This window comes from Coptis chinensis, chromosome 9, assembly GCF_015680905.1.
Source record: "Coptis chinensis isolate HL-2020 chromosome 9, ASM1568090v1, whole genome shotgun sequence".
Lineage (NCBI taxonomy): Eukaryota > Viridiplantae > Streptophyta > Magnoliopsida > Ranunculales > Ranunculaceae > Coptis > Coptis chinensis.
This window is the reverse complement of record NC_141464.1, coordinates 42,423,018-42,446,794: the sequence shown is the minus strand read 5'-3', so window position 1 is coordinate 42,446,794 and position 23,777 is coordinate 42,423,018. Positions and strand designations below refer to the sequence as shown.

The window sequence follows — 23,777 nt, the reverse complement described above, 5'->3', positions numbered from 1 at the left end:
TTCATCTTACAGTGGTGGTACATTATTCTCCATCTTGAATGCTACTTATGTTAAATGATCTCAAATTTGTTTCGATTTCGACCGCAAATTTGATTTTTTACTATTAGTGTTCAGTGTATTTGTCGTTTGGGTTTGATCCAAAACAACCCGCGACATTAAGAGTGGCAATCCAAAGTAACCCATGCGAAAATATATGTTGGAATTTTTTTTCAAAGTCAAAAAAAGTAATGACATTTTTGGATCTTAGAAGATCCGTGATCCAAATTGCCAAATTTGAACAAAAAAATCACGAACAATTTTCTTTGATGCGACCACCCCACCTAGAATGGATTTATTCCGACGCCGATTCAAATTTGAAGGATGCGCCCAAATATAAAAGACCAGTTAAATGCTTACAAAGTTATTTTAGAAGTAATAGAGAAAAAGGAGAGTAGAATTTTCTTTGTTGATGGACCGGGGGTACTGGCAAGACATATCTGTATAGTGCAATACTGGTTCATATTAGAAGAGAAGGGGAAATTGCTCTTGCAATGGAGACATCGGGAATTGCAGCAACCATATTACCCGGTGGCAGGACGGCTCATTCTAGATTCAAGCTTCTGCTTTCTCCAAAACCTAATTCGACGTGTTTAATCAGCAAAGGATCAGATTTAGAAGAGCTAATAAAAAAAAGGTCAGTGTTGTGATTTGGGATGAAATCACGATGACTCACTGGTACACTTTTCAGGCTTTAGACAAAACTTTTAGAGACCTTATGGATGAAGAATTTGGCGGAAAAGTTATGGTTATTGGAGGAGATTTCCGGCAGACACTACCAATAGTCCCGTGTGTTACAACTGTACAAGGACACAGACCGTTAACGCGTGTATTGTTAAATCAAACTTATAGAACCAGGTTAGAATTTTTCAATTGAAAGCAAATATGCGTGCAAAATCTGATCTTTTGTATTCTGATTATCTATTGAGGGTTGGAAATGCTGAAGAGCCCTGTGTTGACAATGATATGATCAAAATTCTAGATGATATGGCTATCCCTTGGGAAAATGAGGAATCCATTGACAAATTGATTGATGCAGTCTTCCCAGATCTTTGCTACAATGCAAAAGATATAAATTACATTGTGAATAGAGCTTTGTTGATGCCTTTGAACAGCCATGTTAATACATTGAATGATCATGTTCTAAACATCTTCCCTAGACAGGAAGTAATCTTTTATTCATTCGATTCAGTCGACGATGATATTTGGAATGAGTATCAACAAGAGTTCTTAAACAACATTTTCCCAGGAGGTTTGCCTGGTCGTGAGTTGCACCTTTAGATTGGCCGCAAGGATAGATGGTATCTTTGCCTGCCAAACTTTAGGTGTGGAAGCTTGGGACTTTTGAACAGTCTATTTTGAGGAAGGCTGCCATTCCATTTTCGAAGGCCAGAACGTACTACTTCTTTGATTAGTAAAAATTTCAGTTAAAGAACTTTTTTTTGTTAATACCAAATATATTATTAATAATCATCAAACCAAAACAGGGATAATCTTGTCTGCCTGAACACAAAAGGGTAGGTGCTCCATTTGCAGCTGATGGATGGCCCATTGTGCTAGCCCATGTGCCTCTCCATTAGCTCTTCTGTTCACCCATTTAAACTTACAGAAGTCAAATTCGGAGTTTAACTTAATTACATAGTCGCGCAGACTCTCAGACTGCCAAAAACAAGTTAGGCCATTAAGTGCCTTTACAACCTCTGAACAATCCCCTTCGACATTCACAGCTTTCCATCCATAATTCTTTTGCCAGCTCTAGTGCCACCTCTGCAGCAACCATCTCGGCTTCCTCGGCTTGCTGCAGCAACCATTTCAGTTAAAGAACTAGGACTATTTGTGTTACATTTATTTATTTATTTTTTTATTTATTTTTTTTTTTGCTTTTCAATATTCGTCAGCCTTATTCAGGTTTAATTTCTATTGTAAGATATCACACGATACAGTGCTAACTGAGTTCAAATCATAACAGTCTATTCTTTCTTACGTTGTGGGGGACCAAGATACTTATTGTAAACTTACTATAACTTATTTCTGTTAACGTTTTATTATGAATTTTCTTTGGACACGGCCTCCAGATACTTACAGTGTGTCCTCTACATCGTCAACACGGATTTATTCGAATCTTGATATCCCACATACACAACCTTTACTACATAGTACCACTATACCAGGTATTGAGCAAAAACTTTCAAAACCTCGAAAAAAAAATAAGATACACATTGAAATCCATATTAAGTATTTTTGATCTAATACCTCAAAAAGATGCAAGTCCAACCACAAAGAAATTCGTTTCTTATCAAACTATTCAGTAGCATACTACATAGCAGAGAGTTGCAGAAGCACCAACCAAAAACATAGCAGGAGATTGTAGATGCAGTAAGACAAGACTGTAGTAAGATTATGAAATTTATAATGATCCACTTTTGTTATCTTAAATAGATTAGAAATTTACAGAGTTAGGTTTGTTGAAAAATAGGGTGCAGTGTTCACATGCCAAGGTACAATAACGGGTGTCATACATAAACGTGAGCCTTTTTACAAATCTTGCAAAAAGTGCAACAAGAAAGTAATGAACAGAGTAATTGGGAAATGGTGTGAAAAGTGCAACCATTTAGTTTCAGATATTGTTGGAAAATGGTGTGAAAAGTGCAACCATTTAGTTTCAGATATTGTTGCAAGGTATTCATCAAAACAATAAAATTAAATAGCATATAATTATTTTACTAAATACTATATAATTTGATTAATTCATAACTTATCTTTTCTTCTGAAAAGGTCTTTCGTTAGACTCGATGTTCAAGATCCAACAATGAAGTCACACCAAATCGTCATTTTTGGTTCTGAAGCGGAAAAGCTCATTTCAATTTGAATTGAAGATTTAGTGGCTATGAATGACCGAGTTAGTTTATTATTTTTCAATTGATACCAACTATTAATACCTTCACACTTGCCTGTATTATCTTATATATTTTAAATTTACATTCTTTTCAATTACATTTCAGATGAAGGTCCATAGATGATTAAGGAAATTTTGAATGAACAACTGATTGGAATATCCTTTTCATTTGAGGTTAAAATAAGTCAATTCAATTTGAATAATCCAAGTGCCGCGTTGACAGCTAATAGAAGTTTTCAAACACATATGATCAAGTTGTTGAAACATCGAGAAAGAAACGAAAGGGTGTAGCACCTGCATATACATGTCTACATTCTTATCGTCTTTTTTGGGAACGTTATAGATTATTGTGGAGGATACCAATTTCGAGTCTTCCACACCAAATCCAAAGGATTACTCCAAATGTGAACAGAAATCGAATCGCCTAAAAAAGGCCTTTATATATAAGGTAACAAAATTATTTTTTCGTCATTATTTTTTATCCCACACTATATACTGTGTGAATGAATAACAACATCATGATATCTTTGTATGCAGAAGTGAGTGAAGATATATCCACTTTCCAGTAGCAGCCATTCGGATTCTCCTAAAGTTTAATTTTTGTATTAAACATAATGATTGTTCTTTTTGATTTTGTATCAGACTTAATGACTTATGAAGTTAAATTTTTTCATTATACATATTATGTCCAACATTTTGCTTAGACTTTGCTTATAAAGCTATATCTTACTAGATTAAAAAATATGACTTAGGGCATCTTCAATGGGGGGTGTAAAATTACACCTCCACCTAGGCTCCACGTAGGTGTCATTAGGATTTTACACCTCTAATTGTATAGTATTGTATAGCTTATAAATATCCACACTCTATACTCTCCAATGGAAGAGTGTAAAAAAAAATAGATTTTAAATTCGGACGTCACTCCAAGTGAGTGACGTCCCTCTAAAATTACTTTAGAATTAGAAAGGGAAGTTACTCCAAGTGACGTCCGAAAATTATTTCACTCAGACGTCAGTTCGAGTGTCGCCCGGGTTTTTTATTAACTAATAGCGAGAGGGGGAATTTTCCACCATCTCTATTAGCTAATACACTATTAACTACGGTATAACACCCCCATTGGAGAGAGTTTTTTTTATATTTGGAGTGTAAAATTTCCACTTTATAGGGTTTACATCCTCCATTGGAGATGCCCTTATTTGCTCTCCTTTAACGATTCATAAATTTCCTTTTAGTTTTCTATTAAATACCAAAAATTACTTCAGCTATTGCAGGCGCAGCGCGCGTGCAATTTTGCTAGTGGCAAGAAGCAAAATTGCCAGCAACCTCGCAGCATTCACCAACCAGCTATTTCTTATTGTGCACTGAACAAAATATCTAGACTGGCACAACAGACTAAATAATTGTACCACATGCAATGATTGAGATAGGTGCAAATATCTATTGAGATAGGTCCTTTTTTTCGTAAAAATCTCTACCATTTGTTCAGATAATAGGTTACAATGCTTACTATTACAACTAAAAACCCACTTTCCAAAATTTTGATGAAAAAGAGTACAAACCTTCAAGATTGTAGCCAGTGTCAGCTGCTACGGATCTGGCAAGCCATGCTGTTTGGTCAAGAGAAGTTTGAGCTAAAGGGTGAAAGCAGATGTGGTCAACGATCCCAAGACGGGGATGAGTACCACAATGTGATTCAAGGTCAATCGTTTCTAAAGCTGCTTTAACCATTGAAACCACTGCTCCTCTCAAGGAGCTGTAATCTTGTAATTGGGTGGGAGAAAACTCAGAGACAAGGGTGTAACCAACTCTGTTGTAAGCCTCATCTAGAAACTTGTTTAATATAGCTACCCTTGGGTATGGCTTAGCAGCTTGTTCAAGCGAACTCAACGCTAATTTATTTCGACTTTCGGATATGTAGACTTTACAACATGCAAGTATACCTCTTAACATTTCTCTTTTCCTCTTTCACAATCTGCCCAAAGATATCATCAGTAGGTAACAAGAATGACTGTAAATACTGATAAAACTTGGTGATAGCCACAGTTTCTCTAGGACCACATGTCCACTAAAATACACATATGTCTATTGAGGATAAGATTTTTGTTTCACATACATCAATCGGTAAAGAGTGCAAGATACTTGAATTTTTAAAACAAGTATATCTACTATCTATATACTAAAGCAGAGACCTCTAGGTTAGATTTTTCTCTTTTCCTAAGTGGCACTCTAATATCAAAGCTTTTTGAGTCCAGTATGCCACGTGGCACTCTAATATCAAAGCTAATTGAAACACTTCCCACACTAATTAAAAACACTACCTACATATAATTAACTAAGGAATACAAGTCCGAATCTGCTAAAACATAGGTCTAAAAGATCTACTTTATAATTTATATTAAATTGAATGACTAGGAGATCTATCAAAGAACTATATTTTACCACCCGTTATGCCCATTATGTTTTAGCTTTTCACCTTCTATTCTTCACACTACTCTTCTCCATCATCCTCTAAACTCTTTTGTCCTTCAAGCCTCATCTCTTATTATAACCTCTTTGTGAAAAAAAAAAAATCTCTTTGATAATCGCAGGCATCTTTTAGAAATATATTTATTTTTTTCTTGCTAAAGCGATTTTACATAACTTGCATCAATTACCTCCTTTTGAAGGACCGCAATGGGGGAATCCTAAGTTGTGCTTTGAATTTTAAGAATATATATGGATCATCTTAGTAACCTCATTCAACGATTCCAAATTTCCAATGACATGTTTTTTTAGTGTAGATAATGTGCTAGTATTATGGTGTGTTTACAAACTCGGTAAGCTTAAGAACACATGAATATTAACTGTACTTTCGGTGAGGGAAATGATCTTTGATTTTACTTTACCCAAACAAACAAGCCATCAATGATTCTTTTTTGTGGGCCGGAGGATCATCCAATCCTTGATTACTAAAAAGAAAGAGATTTTGTCTCTCTCTAGGTATTCGAGAAAGTTTGCCTTTGGACAATCATGTCTCAATTCAGGACGGATTTAAAGGAAATCACTCACTCTTAGCAAATTTTCACCGCGAGGCATTCCGGGAAAGAAAGGTGAAAGTGCCTCGGATCAATCGAAACATCCAAGAAGGCACTCAACATTAACAAGGGTGGGCGGCTTAAAGAATAAAGGTAATCCGGTTATGGTTATAAATGAGGGAGAAAAGATTGTTTTGAATGAGTTATCCGCAGATGCCGTAAGGCGAGTCCATTCATGACATCTTGGCATACGCTTCAACGGAAGAAACAAGCTAAATTAAGCTCACGTTGAAAAGAGGTAGGGTTTAATTTTGTTATCGATGATTTTGGTGTCAAATTAGCGAGTCTCGACCTCCCAAAGGGAATTGAGTTAGAAGAAATCGACTTGAAGTGCCCTTCTCAAAATTTGTTTGTCCATATTGGTGCTTTCCCCGAATACCGGTTTCATAGATTAAGTTAGTGCTATGTATTGGTGGATGATAACTCGATTGAGTACGATTCATAGATTTGGTCCATGCAGATGTAATTCCTGACCTGAAAGGCATTGCAATGAACGAATTTCAATTATGAAAGCTTACCTATCTAATAACATAACTCTACGACCTATTTTTTAGGAATTGTATAAAAGTTCAAATCATAGTAGATATCTACTATCTCTGAGAAAAAAAAAATATAAGAGTCCAAATCATAGTAACATAACTCTACGACCAACAATCCTAATAGATTTAAGATTACTTGAATGGTCAACATTGAAAGAGGAAGACCAGGACCCTGAGGCCTCATTATTCCCATGACGGTTACCTTCCCCCACCTGGACCTCTGTCTTTGCACCAATATTATAAGCTGCTCGATTACGGAATCACTTTCTTTATCATTATTCAACCAGGGCCAAACAAAACATGTGGTCCTCACTTCGGGAATCCGCCTCACCAACTTTTTCAAGGCCATGACCTCCCTTTTCTTCCCATCCATGCCTCGCGCTTTGGCGTTATAATCTTCCGAATTTGGATTTTCCTTCGCCCTCATCACCGGTATCTCTTGATGGTTTACGTGGAGATTTCTCCTCCGCCCGCGTATGAGAAACTTCTCCTCCGGGTGTGCTAGCTCATTTCGAATTTGCGTCCTCCCTAGGGTCGAGAGAACAACATCCGAAAAGCCATGATCGAGTCTTTGGTCATCTCCACTCCCGACTTCATGTTGCATACCGTTCTCACCGGTTCTTATTTTTGAGCGAACTTTGTTGGTCACTTTAGAAGCCTGTTTCAAGGATTCTAGCAATTAGCAAATGCTACACAAAAAAGAAACCACAAATTGAAACATTAGCATCCTACTTTTCGCAGAGCGGAAGAGAGCTCTAAAGCAAAACTCACCGATTTGATATTTCGGATGCGACTATTTGCGAGATTGCTTTCGGAATGATACCAAATTTAGTTGTCGGACCACTTCTAGGCCGACCAAAGCTTGAATCAACATCCGAGCACTTTGAGCCCAATATCGAATCTGCATTTTCTAGAAAGCTTCGCGAATAAATTTCGATACACAAATTATGCCAACCAAACTACCATCGTCTATCGTAGAATGGAGTATTAGTGTAATGACGACTACAAACCGCTCTCCTAACTTATTTTTCACGGGAAATTTCCAGTCCTTTCTCCCATGGTTATCCTTTTTGTATTATATTATTTGCAACATCAAAATCCACGGGTATCCGTAAGAAGCTCGGTGGCATCTTGACCAAGAGCTTTCGATGTAGAATAACCATATAGATTCTCGGTGTCCGATTCCGATAAAATCAAGCATTCCCTCAATGTGTATGGACCGATCTGTTAGGGACGTATAGCACACTTCCAAAGAAAGATGGTGGAAAGTGAGAGTCATGTTCTAATTGAAGGCCAAGGCTGATGCAAATAGAGGGGCCTCCCCATTGCAACAAAAATCGGGACGACCTACGGACAATGAGCGTATCTACATTGGCATGAAGGAGTAGCTCCTTTGTTCGTAAAAGCGATAGATAAAATATCATTGCCGTTGGTAGGAATCGCCACATGGTTAGAAAGTTGGCGAAGTCGAGTGCTCCAAAATATTGAGCTTCCCAAAGAGAAGAACCCCAAAAACTTCGAATAGGACAATTCTTGCAAGCCACCTGTCCAAGAATAAGTATTGCTGAGATACTTCTCCGGTAGCAATAAACCAACACAAGCTTGGAACCACGAAAAGATGGAAATTCAACTTACAGATAAAGCGGGATACTCATATTCTCTACCTGGCTCACTTAGTCGAGAATATCTGAGATTGCCGTCTTTCTAAATGCATCAACCTTTGCCAACTTTGCTTGCATGGGTTTGTTTGGAAATACATTATCTCCCTTCATCCTATCTCCGAAGCCGTAAGTTTTGGAACCTTCGCGATGTGCGTAAGTATCAAGAAGAGCGATTGTACTACCATAAGCGACCTACATACCCTGCCTGCTTCAATCTATTAAATATTTTCTCAGCATTATGAACATCACCCCTCTTTGCATACTGATCCATAATGTACATGTATGAAGTAAACATTGGCGGCTTTAATTGGTTCTGCTGAGATGACTTCTGAAGGATTGAGTCTGCCTACTCTACCTCCCCAGCCTCCACATAGAGCTTCACAAGTGCATCCCACATAAACGGGTCTAGACGTTGTCCACTTTCTGCCATACGCTTTAGCGAGATCCTTTCCTTTGGTCAGCATCTTATGGTTTCTGCGTAAACCTTCATAAGCGTGGTGTAGTTTCTTGAGGAGAGCTTTTTCCATGTTTGCGCCATTCAATCAAAGACTGCCTCTGCTTTTTCAACTTTCCCAACCTTACCCCAAGCTTCAATAGCAACCAGACACTCCTCCACGTGAGGATTTGGATCACAAATCTTCCAAATTCTACCGACCTCATCATCCTTACCGAGGTGCATAGAGAGAGGGGAGTAAAATTCGGCATGCCCAACAATTCTGTTTGAGGTTGGCCCCTTCCATCTCCTTCAATATTGCCTCTGCTTTCTTAGTGAATCCCCCAGTGACATAGTGTCTAACAAGTAGCCCTTGGGTCTGGATATCGGGTTCAAAGCCGTCTTCCTTCATGGTCTCAACACACTTCTCCATCCCTTCAATGTCATTGGCCTGGCCTCTGGCATCTATCAAGAGCCTATATCTGAAAACAAATAATTTGATGTTTTGAAGCTCCATCAACTTTAGGACGTCAGCTATTTTCTTCTCCAATTTGCTCGAACGGCAATTTGAAACAAATAATACTCAAGATAACCAAGGCATCATTTCTAAACCTCGACCAAATGTCGAGACCACTCATCCCTTTCAAATGCTGCTCCATGTGCAAAGGGTGTCTGTGCCCATTTTCCTTATATGCTCCATGTGGGACTGGAGGGAACTTCTTTCTGTGTTTGAAATCCTTGAAAGAAGACCCTATAATGCACCGAACCTAGCAAAAAAGACACAAAATAATATAAAATACCACGGCTAAAAAGAAAGACTCTCAAGGCTTCGATTGGAAAAAATTTACAAGTGGCAAAACCTTGCAAAATCAAATGGAAACACATTCAAATATGAAGTATTGTGCATTTATGTGTTCAACCCAAAGAATTCAAACAGAGTGAGTCTATTCACTTGCCTATTTTTAGGAACTATATAAGAGTCCTAATCATATTTGATATCTACTCTCTAATAACATAACTATGCGGACAACAATCCTAATAAATTTAGAATTTAGATTACAAATCAAAATATAAAACCTTCTCTGAGAAAAAATACACAATGGTCTATATAAAAGGCACTAAGGAGAAACAATTTATTATAACTCCTGTGACCTCCTACGTGAAACATAATCTTGGTGTATTAATTGACTGCTCAAAGTATGTTTTCTCAGTTCTCACTACTATTCTATGATCATCAAACCTATTAATATATTACTTTTATGTTCTTCAACTTGCTACAACACAACTCATCGCATCTGCAATTAGACTATTCATCACATCTGCAATCTTCTTATACATTACAAATTTTAGTTCACAATGAACAATACCAGTCAAGCATGAATCCCATCAGAACAACAACTATTTTAATTTTCTAGTGTTTGACTCAGACTAACTTTTTACACAGGAACATGGCTGAAAAAGGATACAAAAGAATAAAGGAGATCAATGACACCAATGGAAGTTACAGAATAAAAGTCAGAGTGAGTAGAATATGGGAAGCAACCGACTTGTCTGAGATAAAATCAAAAGTTTAGACATGGTGCTGATAGATGAGCATGTAAGTACAAGTATTTTAGAAAATTACAAATATTAGATACATGAAATTTTATGATCTGACAATTTTAAAATCTAACAGCGAGATCAGATACATGCAAAAATCCCAATTTCCTTTGTGCTCAAATATAAACCACAGCTGAAAGAGATGCAAATCTACTACATGGAAGAGTTTTCTACATTCAAAATATATGAAAAAGTGACATACCGTCCCGTCAATCATGACTACATTATTATGTTCAATTGGAATACGATCTTGAAGCCATCCAAAGAAGTAGATATACAGTTTCCAAAACAGCTATTTAACTTCACAAATTTTTCTGAAGTGTCATCAAGAAAAGACAACATACACCTAACAGGTAAATACTACATCTACATTCACTAAAACAATAAGTACTCAACTTAATTGCTATGTCATAACACAATTCTATTTCAATGTCTACAGATGTCATCGGAATAGTCAAAACGTGGACACAACCAATAGAAAAAACTGAAGAAAAAAATAAAAATAAAACTACCATGATGAAAATATATTTAATAGATGAATGGTAAGTCTTCTAAATTGATGACTTATTATACAACATAATCAGCCTTTGTACTAACTAAAAAATTGTTGCGTGATTATTGCAAGAACTCTTCTATAGCAAGTAACTATTTGGGGGTGAGAATGCAAACAATGTCAAAGATTGGATAGTTCAAAACACTTCAAGGAGAGCGTATTAATAATAAGTTCAACATCCGTTAGTTACTTTAAGCGATGCGTTATATAAATACATTTATTAGTTTATAAGTGAAATATTATCTAAAATAAACTTTATATGATAGGAACGTATTCTCTTTCTACAACATCGGTGACAAAAAAATATACCAGGGATTCAGAAATTCGAATTTATCGCTTAAAAAGCAGTGCAGATCAAATAGAACTATCACAAAGTAATAATTAATCAGTTTAATAGAAATAAAACTGAAAAAAAAAATAAAAAAAACTCTTTTGCAGTCCAATGGAAGTCGAAATACAAGAAGAGCAAATGAAGACATCGAAAACTACCGAAGAAGTAATGACCCAAAACAGGAGGTGTTTGTCCGAGATAACAAATTCTGTGACAGATCTTTTTTCAGACGTAAGTTACTTCTTCTTATGAACTACTTACAAAAAATAAAACAATACAACGTTTAATGACTTATTAATTTGCAGGAAAAGTACTTCACATGCAAGGCATCCATAACAAAAGTGATGCACGAAAACGGTTGGTATTACAACGCTTGCCCAAACCCCAATTGTGGAAAGAAGTTGAATATGAACACAGGAGGATATGATTGCACAAAGCATGGTGTCGTGGACCCAATTCAAAAGTAAGTCTCTTTGATCAAGTATCACTTACAATATATGAAGCATGGTATATCAACTAAACGTAAACTAAATTTCAAGGTACATCCTAAAGTTTGATATTGAGGACAACACATTACTTGCAAGGGCAAGTGCATTTGAAGAAGTGGCATCAACTTTAATGAAAAAGAGCTGGAATGGAATTAATCGCATAATGGATTCAAAGGTAGATTATTTATACACAAATTGCCAACTAATATAGATAACATCCAAAATTATGTTGGCGGTCGTTGATATATCTTTATAGGATAATGGAACAGAGTTTGCTGAAAAGGAATTTAGGAAGTTGATTGGCCATACGGCTATATTCCAGATAAGAGTCACAAAATTCAACAAAGAACTAAAACAATAATTCACTCACTATTTCTAAAGTCTTTTCACTTCACAACACACTACTACAACGGAGAAGAAAATCCAAAGGTACAATCCATATCTGTCATTAGAACAATTACTGCAGTCTAAGTTTACTTTATTTTGTGTAACATAATATAACAATACAACATCTTTATACTATTTTTTTTTTCAACAGATTTCACATCGTTCAAAAGTGCATTTGGATGGAAGTGTCACAACCATCACTGAAGATTCAAACGAGGGAGAAGACGACCAACCACCAAACAAGAAAGTTTGCAAAACAAGTGAAGACAAACAAGATTAATAATTTACTAGCAAAATTATATTTTTAATTTATACTTGCCAATGCAACAGACATGGATATTATTAGCATACATTAGTCCATTATTGCAATAGAATGTTTCTACTTTTTTATCAATCAGATGCAATGATAGATTAAGTGTAGTTAAAGCAAGAAAAAGTTATAACAAAGATCAAAGTAGCCAATTTGGGCTTAGTACAGTATTAATTTGGTCTTGATATACTGATGCCATAATCATCTGCTTCAACTTAGTTTTCATCTTTTGCCGGTGTTCACGCTCAATAAGTTTTGCCCTCGCTCTAATTGCATCCTTCCTCAATTGACACACATCAAACTCCATACATAAAGCCTTACGTCTAGCAGTCATTTTTTGCTTTGACATTAATCTTATAATGTTTGTCATCCTGAATTGAATACCATATTCTCTACCAGCAGTTTGAGTTGCTACTGGTCTTTTGAACATCCACCTATAAATCGCGCTTTCCTCATCTGTACATCTCTCATAGAAAATTGACTGGAGCCACTTATAAACCAAATCCTTAGCAAGCTTTTTATTAGCAGTGAGTCTCTTCATCGATCTCAATAAACTCACAACAACCTTTCCAAGACCAACTTTCTTCACCTTTCCTGAACTATGTTCCACTAAATCCATTTCAAAATCGGTCAATATTTCCAATTATCTCGGTTCGAAACACGACGCCGGGTAGGCTTCCATCAGGTAAAGGTTGAATCCAATTCTTTAAAACATTCAAAGACTCCATGATCTATCATCTTCTTGGTTGAATTTGTCTCTCGAAAAACCAATGCAAGGGCAACTTTATAAGCGTTATGTGAAGAATGAACTCGAAGTAAAACAAAATACACCGAGGGCCAATGTAAGCAGTCAATTTCACAATCATTTGGTTTTGAACGCGTCTTTTAACGTTAATCGTTGAAGATTGCTGCAATGGGATTTGGTAACACCGGGTCCTCCTCCAATGTCATCGAGAATCATTCATCTTATCAAGTGTTCTTTGAGCTTCAACATAGGACCGTAAGATCTCTAATCTGCACCATTAACATGAGACTCTAAAATAAAACACAGTTCTAACTAAATAAGAATGCGTGAAGAAGTTTGCGGGTGGTTACAAATATACTATAATTGTTCTTCCAAATCCACTATTTGCTCATCCTTCAATCTGAGTGTCGATCTTTCCCTGAAAGAAGAAACATAAGTTGAATTTTGGCACAGTTGAAAAACAGCCATGGCCATACTCAAACTTCTATGATGGAGTCTCAACTGTCAAACATTGACACGATCAAACAGCGAAGGTAAACCAAGTTCAATGCACAAGGTAGTTATGACCATTCATTGAGTGGCTACGATTATCAGTGAGAAATGACATTTTAGTTTGAGCTTTCTACCTTAATGATGTAATACAGGACATTGTTGTGGGTGGTACGGACACGACATCAACAACCTTAGAGTGGGCAATAACAGAGATTATGCAACATCCAGAAGTAATGAAAAAAGCTCAAGCAGAACTGGAAGAGGTAGTAGGAATGAACAACATGGTAGAAGACTCACCCGACACATGCCAAGAATAGTGAGTCGGCTCATGAGGTTCCTGATTTCAAATGCCCAAATCCATTGAGGCAAAGACCAAGAGTTCCAAGCCTGCAGAGGGACATTGAGGTTCTCAAAGCTGAACTACTCACATTTATTTCCAAGTATAGGCAGGAATGATTAATTATGCCTATGAGAAAGCAACTCCATTTACATGGAAGAATAAATATCGAAAAGGCAATTACACGCATGGGCGGATTCATAAAGTTCTACATCCTATTATTAAATACAGTTTTTATCTTAAATGTCATGAATCAAAATATACAAGTCGAATCAGTACAGGGAAAAAAATGACAAACTTACAAGGACTTCATGAGCTGATACATAGGAGTATTCAGAAAATAGAGGGAACATGTGATGAACAAACAGAAATCAAATAATGGTGTGCATGTTTCAGTTCTACTTTGTATATTTTATAGGTAGAGATCTTATCTTAAATACAGTGAATCATACTGAAGAAGTCGAAGATCATCAGCACACTAGCAAGTAGCACCAGAACACATATTAGAAAGATGTGTCTGTTGTGTTCAATTTGACTCTGAGATAGAGAAAGCTACTCTATGTAGACATGTAGTGGCCGGTTATCCCCGGTAGTAGTTTATCCAGTAGTATTAGTACAACCTATTAAGTTTTTCACTTCAACCCATTGTTTTAAAAGGCATTTATGCACAGGAAGCGTACGCCTTTAATTTCCAGACAATTTATCAACAAAGATAATGACTCCACAATCATCTTTTATATCATTGTTAGTTCCTTATGTATAATAAAATATCAGATCTTATTTAATGTTCCTGTTTTGAATACTTGGAATTCTCTACACATGCACCAAGTGCAATTGCGTGCACAATTCTTTGGTTATTGTTCTCATACTTATTATCTATCAGATTGAACAACTACTTTCATATTATTAGGTCTGAAATTGCAAATATTAATTTTTATTAATATGTTATTGAAGTATGAACTCACAATTATTATAAGAGAACACTGAAAATCTCAACTTCAATACTTTACCAAGATATATGTAGATATCGTGTACTATCAAACAACTTCAATTTAATCCAAATATCTATTCTTATGAGTTTCATATATTTAATTATGTTTTCCTATATACAAAATTATATTGCAGGGTCATGGAATACAAAAATTACAACTTATGTAAAAATAAGTTGCTAAAGGAAATTCTAGAAGCAGAACTTGATGTTCAACAAGATCCGGTGTACAACACAAAAATAGAGAACGGACAATTCATCAGCAGTGTAACAGTACATGTACCAAAACACATATTCTTTAACAATGAAGACGTTATAGTTAAAGAATTCTTTGGAAGCCCTGCATATTCTATAGAAAAGGCACAAGATTCAGCTGCTTTTAATGCTATCAAATTTATAAAAGATGAACGTGAAATAGAAATTGAAGACTTCAATTTCAAAGAACTCTTGAAGAAAAGAAAACAAGTTGAAGAAAACAAATTCAGCTAGACACCATCAAAAAGCGTTATGCTAGATTGTATGATTGAAGAAAAGGGAAACAAAGACAAGATCTTTGAGCTAAAGGAAATAATTAAAGAGATGAAGGAAAATGAGAAAATTAGTTGCAAAGATATTAGCAACAAAAGGAAAGCATCACAATGAATACTGCTTCTCATTTATGAAAGTTTGTCACTATTGAATCCGTCTTTAATTTGTGGTTTAAATTTCATATATGATTAACAACTATGTTTAGTGATAATCTTTTCAACTATATATGCTTTAATTTTATTTCTAGCTTGATTTCCAAGACCATTTTGTCATGTATGCCTGGAAAATGGGGTTGCATTGGGCCTTGCTGGGGGGGGTCATTTATTTCGTTTATTTGAGTACTAGGTAGGTATTGCACCTTCAGAGGTAGGTGCCCAAAGTAAACACCGATAACAACCATCAAGTCTTTACAACTGTTTTAATGATGACAAAATTACAAAAATAGCTAACTACTCATGAGTCATGATCATAAGTAAAATTGTAAATTAACAAAAAGGGGACAAAACATATGTACGAACCACACCATATCTACCAAAACATGTCAATCTGTCAGAAGCACTAGGCAGCAAGTGTGACTCTGAAAAGTACTAGCCAATCCGTATATATATTGGAACAAAGACACACTCTTTATTATTTGTGTTATACATTACTTTGAAATTTGACCCGAGTATCTACAGCTAACATTCACATTTGTCAAACACGTTCGCATTGATGTGTAGTAAGTTTATTGAGTATTGGTCACAATCACAATATTGCTCGATCAAAACAAATGCTGCAATCAGGAGTTATTGGTTCAATCTCTTGCAATTCTACTAACATTATCATAAAACTTACAATTCCCATTCGAAAGAGGGAACTTCACATATCTTATTATTATAACCAACTTAATCCTCAACCACAAAACACATTTAAATTTGAGTGTATTTCCAATTCTTATATATTTGATCAAATAAAAAAAATTGCTAAAATATAGGTGATTTATAAAAGACCATCTATTTGGATATGAATTTAAGTGTGCACAATTAAGTGATAAGGAACTCTGAATAACTCAATTCTTATAAATATTATGTAATAAATAAATAAATAATAAAATGATGATGAAATTTTAGGAGAATAATAATAATAATAATGAGCAAAAATAATTTTTAAATTCTATTTCAAAAAGAATAATATTGTATCGAGGCCGGGCGTATGCCCGGGTCCAAAAACTAGTGATACTCTGATAAGGGGTCTAATAAGACTCAGAGGCGTCGTCCATAGTCCATACTAAGTTGTAAGAGCACAATCTTAAAAGAAGTGAAAGAGCTTCAAATTCACAACTTGAGCAGGAAACTTGAGCGGGAAGGCGGACTTTGATGGCCATATATAATTCATAACGGTCTTGAACTACATTATGACTTATGAGTTTAAACAATTTTAGATTCAAACCAAGTCATCGATATTACGCTAAATACAATTTACACACGAGCAAACTTGTTTTAGAGATCATAACAGAATAACCGATTGTGCAGGATGCAAGAGTTTCCCATGTGTTTACACATTTAGCACAATAAATATTATATTATGTATATAAAGAACTCATAACAGTAAACCAGCCACGATTATAAAGTAAGAGAGAGAGGAGATAGTCCAAAAACGAAGGTGGAGATACGAGGATTCGAACCTCGAACCTCTCGATTAAGGGCGGGTGCCCTATACCGAAGAAAGCACTCTGTTACCAGTTGAGCTACATCCCCAAATTGATAATATTTTTCGAGTACATTGAATTGGTTCTCAGAACTCTTTATTCTCTCGGAATGGTATGGGTTTCAACCCGGCGATCATACCGAATATCCAGAAACCCACCAACCATTTAATAATAATAATATTTTGAAGCCCACAAATTAATTTATTCTAGCTAACTGGCACGTGTTTACGCCACGTGTGCAGTCAGATAGTTTGGGTCCGGCAACACAAAAATCCAATTTTCGGGTTGGTGGCAATTTCATAATTGTTTGTAAAATTGAGGGCAGTGTGATAAATCAAAGAGACGCTGGCCTGAATTTTTACTATACAAACTAGCCATTAAGCCCGACCTATGGTCGGGCCTACTACCTTGATAGATGAATATATGGTTGAATAAATTTTTTTAAATATGTATGTATTTTATGAAATCCATTAAGAACTTTTAGTTTAAAACGTTAAGTTGTGATGGAAGAAGAATCAATGAATTAGAACGATTTATTTATTATTAATTGAACTATTATTTATCTACTATTATTTATCAATATGGTTGAATAAATTTTCTAAATATGTATGTATTTTATGAAAGACGCGTTAAGTAACTTTTAGTTCAAAGCGTTAAGTAACTTTTAGTTCGGGCGGATGCGAGGTCTTTTCTAGTTCAATTTGCCGCATTACAAAAGAATGTCCCGATGAGAGGCAAGGAGCATATAGTGTTATGGAGAGATCAAACTCCTAAGTAACTCCCGAAGTCTAATATGATAGTACACGCACCAAATCAAGGCCTCGAGAAGAGGTAGGGGTTGGCAAAGAAACAGTTCTCGGCTGTTAAGAAATGCAACAAAAATTATAGTAATTTTGCCCGGCGGCGTGATTAATTACATCCGGTTTGACAAATGGGCGATATAGTGTTCCACTTATGGTTTAGCTGAATATATTTGGACTCACCACAGTGGTGTGAGGAGGAAGATGTAAGATACAATCGATCGACTCTAGCCTTTTGTTGACACATTAATGGGTTCCTCATTCTTGCGTTGATCCTATTTTTGGTGCCAGGGTCAGGAAAATGCTGCAAGCATCTTGTACTTGTTATATGGCGACTGTAAGTACAATGTGGTCAAACTGTAAAAGCGTATTTCTGGTGTGACAGTAAGTACTTGTTATATGAACTGTAAGTAGAAGGGCTATCGTATTTTGGGGTGAGTGTGGTCTGTAAGTTGAATGCGGTATGCTTCTTGTATGTTCTGGACTTTATTTGGGTAGTTGTTGTAAGTAGGATATGGAGTTTAGCAATTGTCAACATAATGAGGAGAAAATAAAACATAAATGATATATATCTTTTTGAACAATAAAACTTAATAAATTGATAATATCCAATTTTTTCTAATCTATTGATATGATGCAAACAGATACATCAATTAGCTAGAAGCTAATAGTCTACGAAGGCAACAAAACCAAAAGCGAAGAACAGAGATAGCAAACACGAAAGTGCCACTCGAAAGCACCACCATCTACCACGGCAACATTCTTCGCCATATGATGTTAAATGCGGTTAAATGTATATATGGTTCAGTACTCCTATGAAAACACTCCTCCCACCGAAAAGAGGTATAATCATGACGCTTTCTTATCTCATCTCATATGATATTTCGAATTGGTTGCTGAAACTGGGAATACTAAATATAGTCTCTAGTTATATCATAACTCTATAGCTGTTGTTATTTCTGCTACCCATTTTTCCCAGGGGATTTGTCCTACTCCGCTATATCTTCTCCTACTTTCTCCACCACCGCAACTAACAACAACAGTAATTCCTTCTCCATCTCCTGCATTGTAAGTAGTGGTTTCTTCTTTTGGAGTTGCTACTTGAGTTTCAGCTGTGGTAGTTATTGTAGTTGATTTAATGCTTCCACCTTCTTGTTTTACTGTAGAGAGATAGGAAATAAAGTCAAAACAAAATTTTTACTTGGAAGTGAATATATATATTAGAAGAAAGAATATTGTTCGATAAAGATGAAATAATATTAGTTTACCAACAGAGGTGTAAAAGTATGTTAAAGAAATGTGTCATACCTAACATTCAAATGATTTCGATACAAAATTTAAATAAAGAGAGATAATTGAAAATGAGACGGGAATAATAAAAAGGACACTATTATAACTAACTATGATCCATAATTTAAGGATATATGAGATATGTTCACTCTAACCAAGTTTGTTTTTAAGCGCCGAGGGGTGAATTGGACAAAGTGCTTAAGCACCTGCACCTCCCTGCTAACAACATAATAGAGAAAGGTAAATAAAAAAAACTTACAATGACAGTGATGAGTAGAGAATGTCAAGGAAGATTGTTGAAGACTTCTTGGAAGACAATATTTTTGGTATCTTTGATGCAATTTGTCTTTCTCGTGGTTTAATAAAATCTTCAAGCCGAGGCGTGAAGTCACACATGACACCGCAACATATAACGCCCATGCGAAGAATCTTGAATTTTTTGAGATATACTCCAACTTTGCTTAGAGTTTGGTCTTGGCTTTTGTTTATTGTCATACAATAACAAAGCTTTATTGAATCTTGCGTTCGGGCGTAAGACAAAAGGCCAAATTTTATTTTTCGACTTCATCACAATCCAGGAATGGTGTGTTCATCTCCACTTCATTACTCGGTAATGATTTATGCTTTTAGGACATAATTTGTTATTTTTGTCACTTTCATCCGAAAGTACCATTGCAAAGTCCCTTACTCGGTTTATGTTTCTAATAAGCATGATAGGAGCTCCCTCTTTTAGTTGAATTTGATGATTTGCAATCCACGATATTTGAAGAGTGTTAAGGAAACCGTAGGATACAAAATGTCTTGATCTGCGATTTTATCGGATGCCGCGACTTAATGTAATGCGCACTCAAGTATTCATGTATTTCACTGGAATTAATGAGAGAACGTATTTGTTTAACTTCATCTGCGAAGCATTAAGTAGGTGTCGAATGCATCGACTTCTCAAGTATTCTACATCTTTGTAGTTCCTTGAAAGTTCTCAGTATAAACAGTATTTACAATCTCTTCTATCCCATCTCCTTCTCATACGAGCGAATAATTAGATCTTCGTGTATTTCAATCCATGATGGTTCTTCCCCTTCGTGATAATGATTGATTGGGGCGGTTTTCCTTCACCAATAGCTAATATCCAATTGTTAAATTCTACATCGGATTGGGTACTTGGTGATGTAGAATCTATTCTACTCAAATGCATGTTTATGGAAAGACGAAAAACCTTGAAGTGACGCCATAAGTAGGATCTGTTTATCGAAGCTGATACAATAGCTTCTCTTGAGCCTTTTTCTATAACTGGAAGCGTCTGCCTGAAGTCACCTCCCAAAACAACTGTTTTCCCGCCAAATGGTTTATCTTTCAAGCTTTTATCAATCACAGACATTATGTCTCTAAATGTCTTGTCAACAGACTCAAAGTCATTTTTCTTACTCATTGGTGCTTCGTCCCATATGACCAAATCTGTTTTCTGAATGAGTTTTGCCAAGTGCATCTTTAGTGTATGTAACATTGCAAGTTGTAGATTCATCTGATCGAATGGGAATTTTGAACCTCGAGTGGGCAGTTCGACCACCTGGTAATAAAAGAGATGCTATGCCTGATGATGCTACAGGTAGAACTATTTTTCTTTCAGAGCGCAACTTTGCAATTATTGTATTCCATAGATAAGTTTTTCCTGTTCCTCCACTTCCATATACAAAGAAGAGACTTCCAGCATTACATTCAACAGCGCTAATGATAGCATCAAAAACAGTTTTTTGTTCGACATTCAATCCACCATGAAGTTGTAAGTACTGTGAGGAAAGTAAATTGCAATTATAATTTAGTTCCTCTTGTATCATTCTGTTCTCAGCTTCATCTGCTTCTGGGATATCAAACTTATAATCTTTTAGACTCCACCCATTCTCGTTCATTAGAATTTCAACTTCAAGAAGTGTTTTCCTTTCCAGTTCCGATTCAGATAAATTTGGATTAGCCCTTAAGATATCATCAGATAGTAACTCCCAATGGCAGTTCCACATATCAATAGCATTGGATAACTCACAAAACACTAAGAATGTTACAAATAACTGGTGTAATGACGGACTGGAAGACCATTCAGCTGCTTCTTTAATGGCAAGATGCCATTCATTGTCATCTTGTAAAAGACCAAGCGCCGCGACAATTTTGACTTGTAATCATCATAGAGAGTACCATTAACCAGTTCGATTTCTTCAAAATTTCTAGCTCCCTTTACAATGTTTAGAAGCATATGCATATAGTATCTTTCCCCTTCTATTGGCTGAGCATAGAATATTCTTCCAATCTTTAATCCTTGGCTTTTTCTTTTCCATTCCTGAAAAAATTAACAAATATGTATGTTATGAATAAATATAAATTTTATATGTAATTTCAAATATAATTTTTGTTTGGAAATTGTAATGTATTGAGACCTTTGCATTTGTCCCACACAAATTGTAAAGGGAAGTCAACATATGTAAGATGTCTTCCACTTTCGGGTCTTTTTCATTAATTCAAGATCCACTCGATGAACATAGTTTTTGTCTTTTTTCACTTGCAACAATTTCAAATTTGGATCCCCATTTGCACGAAAAACAATATTCTCACGATTTTCAAGATGGAAACTCATTCTTTCAACGTAAGGATCTCGTACTAGATGTCAAATTCATAAATCCTCCAACTTGCTTCCCGATGCGGATACATATCTGAAGTCTAGATGGTGCTTAATCTCATCAACTTGATGTACTAACCCGGCTTACGGTTATCTTGGTCATAGACATTATTTTCTTCAACAATACCGTAGCTCGATCTTGCCCTTTTGAAATGTACTTGAATAAGTACTTAATCATTCGTGAACGGTTACAATGTTCAACATTGATGTGACACTGAAATTCTTTGGTAAGTTAAGGGTTGTAAGGAACAACCCACTGATTGTCAATTTCAACTGGATTTTGATGGCCCACCACTGCAGTTCTTTTATTATCTCGCCTTCGATAAACTGCAAAACCTTTCTCATCAAATGTCGTTTCACTGCAAAAATCCTTTGGAAATTTCCTTGTACATTTCTTCTTCTTAGTGTCCATACATGGAGAACCATTTTTCTTCTCACCACACGGACCATGAATCATTTTTTGGACTACAATATCATACAAGTAGAGGTTCACCGGCTTTGTCCGCAATTCAGTTGATATCATCTTGTCTATATCCAAGCACTTTTAGCTTTATCTTCCGGATGTAAAACAATAAAATGTGAGCATGTGGCAGTCCTCGTTTTTGAAATTCAATAACATACAATCGCACACACAAAAAGAAAAATTTATTTATCTTCCGGATGTAAAACAATAAAATGTGAGCATGTGGCAGTCCTCATTTTTGAAATTCAATAACATACAATAATGTACACAACAAAGAAAAAATTATTTAGTAGCAGTCTTTAAATAATTATAAAGGTATATGATCTTATCAATAAGTAAGAAATATATCTTCCTATTAAGAAGTGAAATAGATGGATCACTCAGAAAATGAGACAAACCATAAGCATCAATCTTAACAAATTGAATTTAAAAGGGTACTAAAGTACATTAACTAAGCAAATGACACCTGGACACAACAAAAAAATGGGTAGTTTTCTGTTAGATGGATGCTAATTCTGCTTTTGTGGCTGAGTTTTATGAGGACAATTTTCATTTCATTGGGGAGTTATTCTTGTAAATCAGTAGTGCTGCTAACCTAAGAACCTCACTAATGATAATAACTCAACATGTACACAGCTAATTGAGTATCTCTCGAAGGTCTAACGTAAATGATCAGAAGCATTTACCAACTATGCCCGTGAGTGGGTGCTCGGACTTCTTACTTCTAAAATTTGGTGCTCGGACTTCAAAATAATAACCGTTAGTGTGTTTTTTTTTGGTGAAGGTAGCTTCCTTCTTTTTCCTCCCATCTCCTCTTCATTACGTTATCTGGTTTCTAACAACTTTGACTATATATTATCTTAGCCACAATGCACTGTTTTCCATAAAAACACATAGCTCAATTGGTGCTCGGACTTCAAAAAATAATAGCTTAGTGTGTGTGTTCTCCCTGTCTAAATATAGGATGTTAAAACACATAAATTTACATTTTACAGTTAATAGCAAACATGAATTCCACATTTATGAATAAATTATTAACTATTGTTTCACATTTTGTAGGTTTTTCCTCTACGTCAATTTATAGTCTTACTGGACATTATCTATTCTATAAAAAAAAAAGGTATGTGATTATAACCTGCAATGACTCTGCCGAAATGATTTCCATAATGCAATCTTTTCATGATGCACTCCAACTTCATTTTGAATACTCAACACACAACATCAGGAACATCACAGGCAATAGTCCAGGAACATCATCATGATGCACTCCAACTTCATTTTGAATACTCACAGTGAATAAGTGAACTAAAAACTGAAAAATGGGGACCAACTCTTGGGCGACCAGGAGTGCTATAACTTATGATGCATCTGGTTCCTGTGCTCCTTTTTCCTTCCCGCTTTTAGTAAAAACTGGTTTGGTGCAAGTATCTTATCTTTTCTGCTTTCTAAATTCCTTTCCTTATCGGGTAAAATCC

The 23,777-nt window shown here is 35.6% G+C and overlaps 2 protein-coding genes and 1 pseudogene across 2 annotated transcripts; 1 reads left to right on the top strand and 2 right to left on the bottom strand.

Moving 5' to 3' along the window:
- Positions 1-921: 921 nt before the first annotated feature.
- LOC147476119 (uncharacterized) lies at positions 922-1,317 on the top strand. The gene has a single exon (XM_086585634.1). The coding sequence runs from the start codon at positions 922-924 to the stop codon at positions 1,315-1,317; it is 396 nt and encodes a 131-aa protein (XP_086441760.1).
- A 6,876-nt stretch (positions 1,318-8,193) lies between these two features.
- LOC147476118 (pentatricopeptide repeat-containing protein At1g80270, mitochondrial pseudogene) lies at positions 8,194-12,926 on the bottom strand (annotated as a pseudogene).
- Positions 12,927-20,595: 7,669 nt separating this feature from the next.
- On the bottom strand, positions 20,596-22,362 carry LOC147476117 (uncharacterized). Its single transcript, XM_086585633.1, has 3 exons — positions 22,093-22,362; positions 21,362-21,503; positions 20,596-21,275 (listed from the first exon to the last, which is right to left on the bottom strand). The coding sequence occupies exons 1-3, from the start codon at positions 22,360-22,362 to the stop codon at positions 20,596-20,598; spliced, it is 1,092 nt and encodes a 363-aa protein (XP_086441759.1).
- Positions 22,363-23,777: the final 1,415 nt, after the last annotated feature.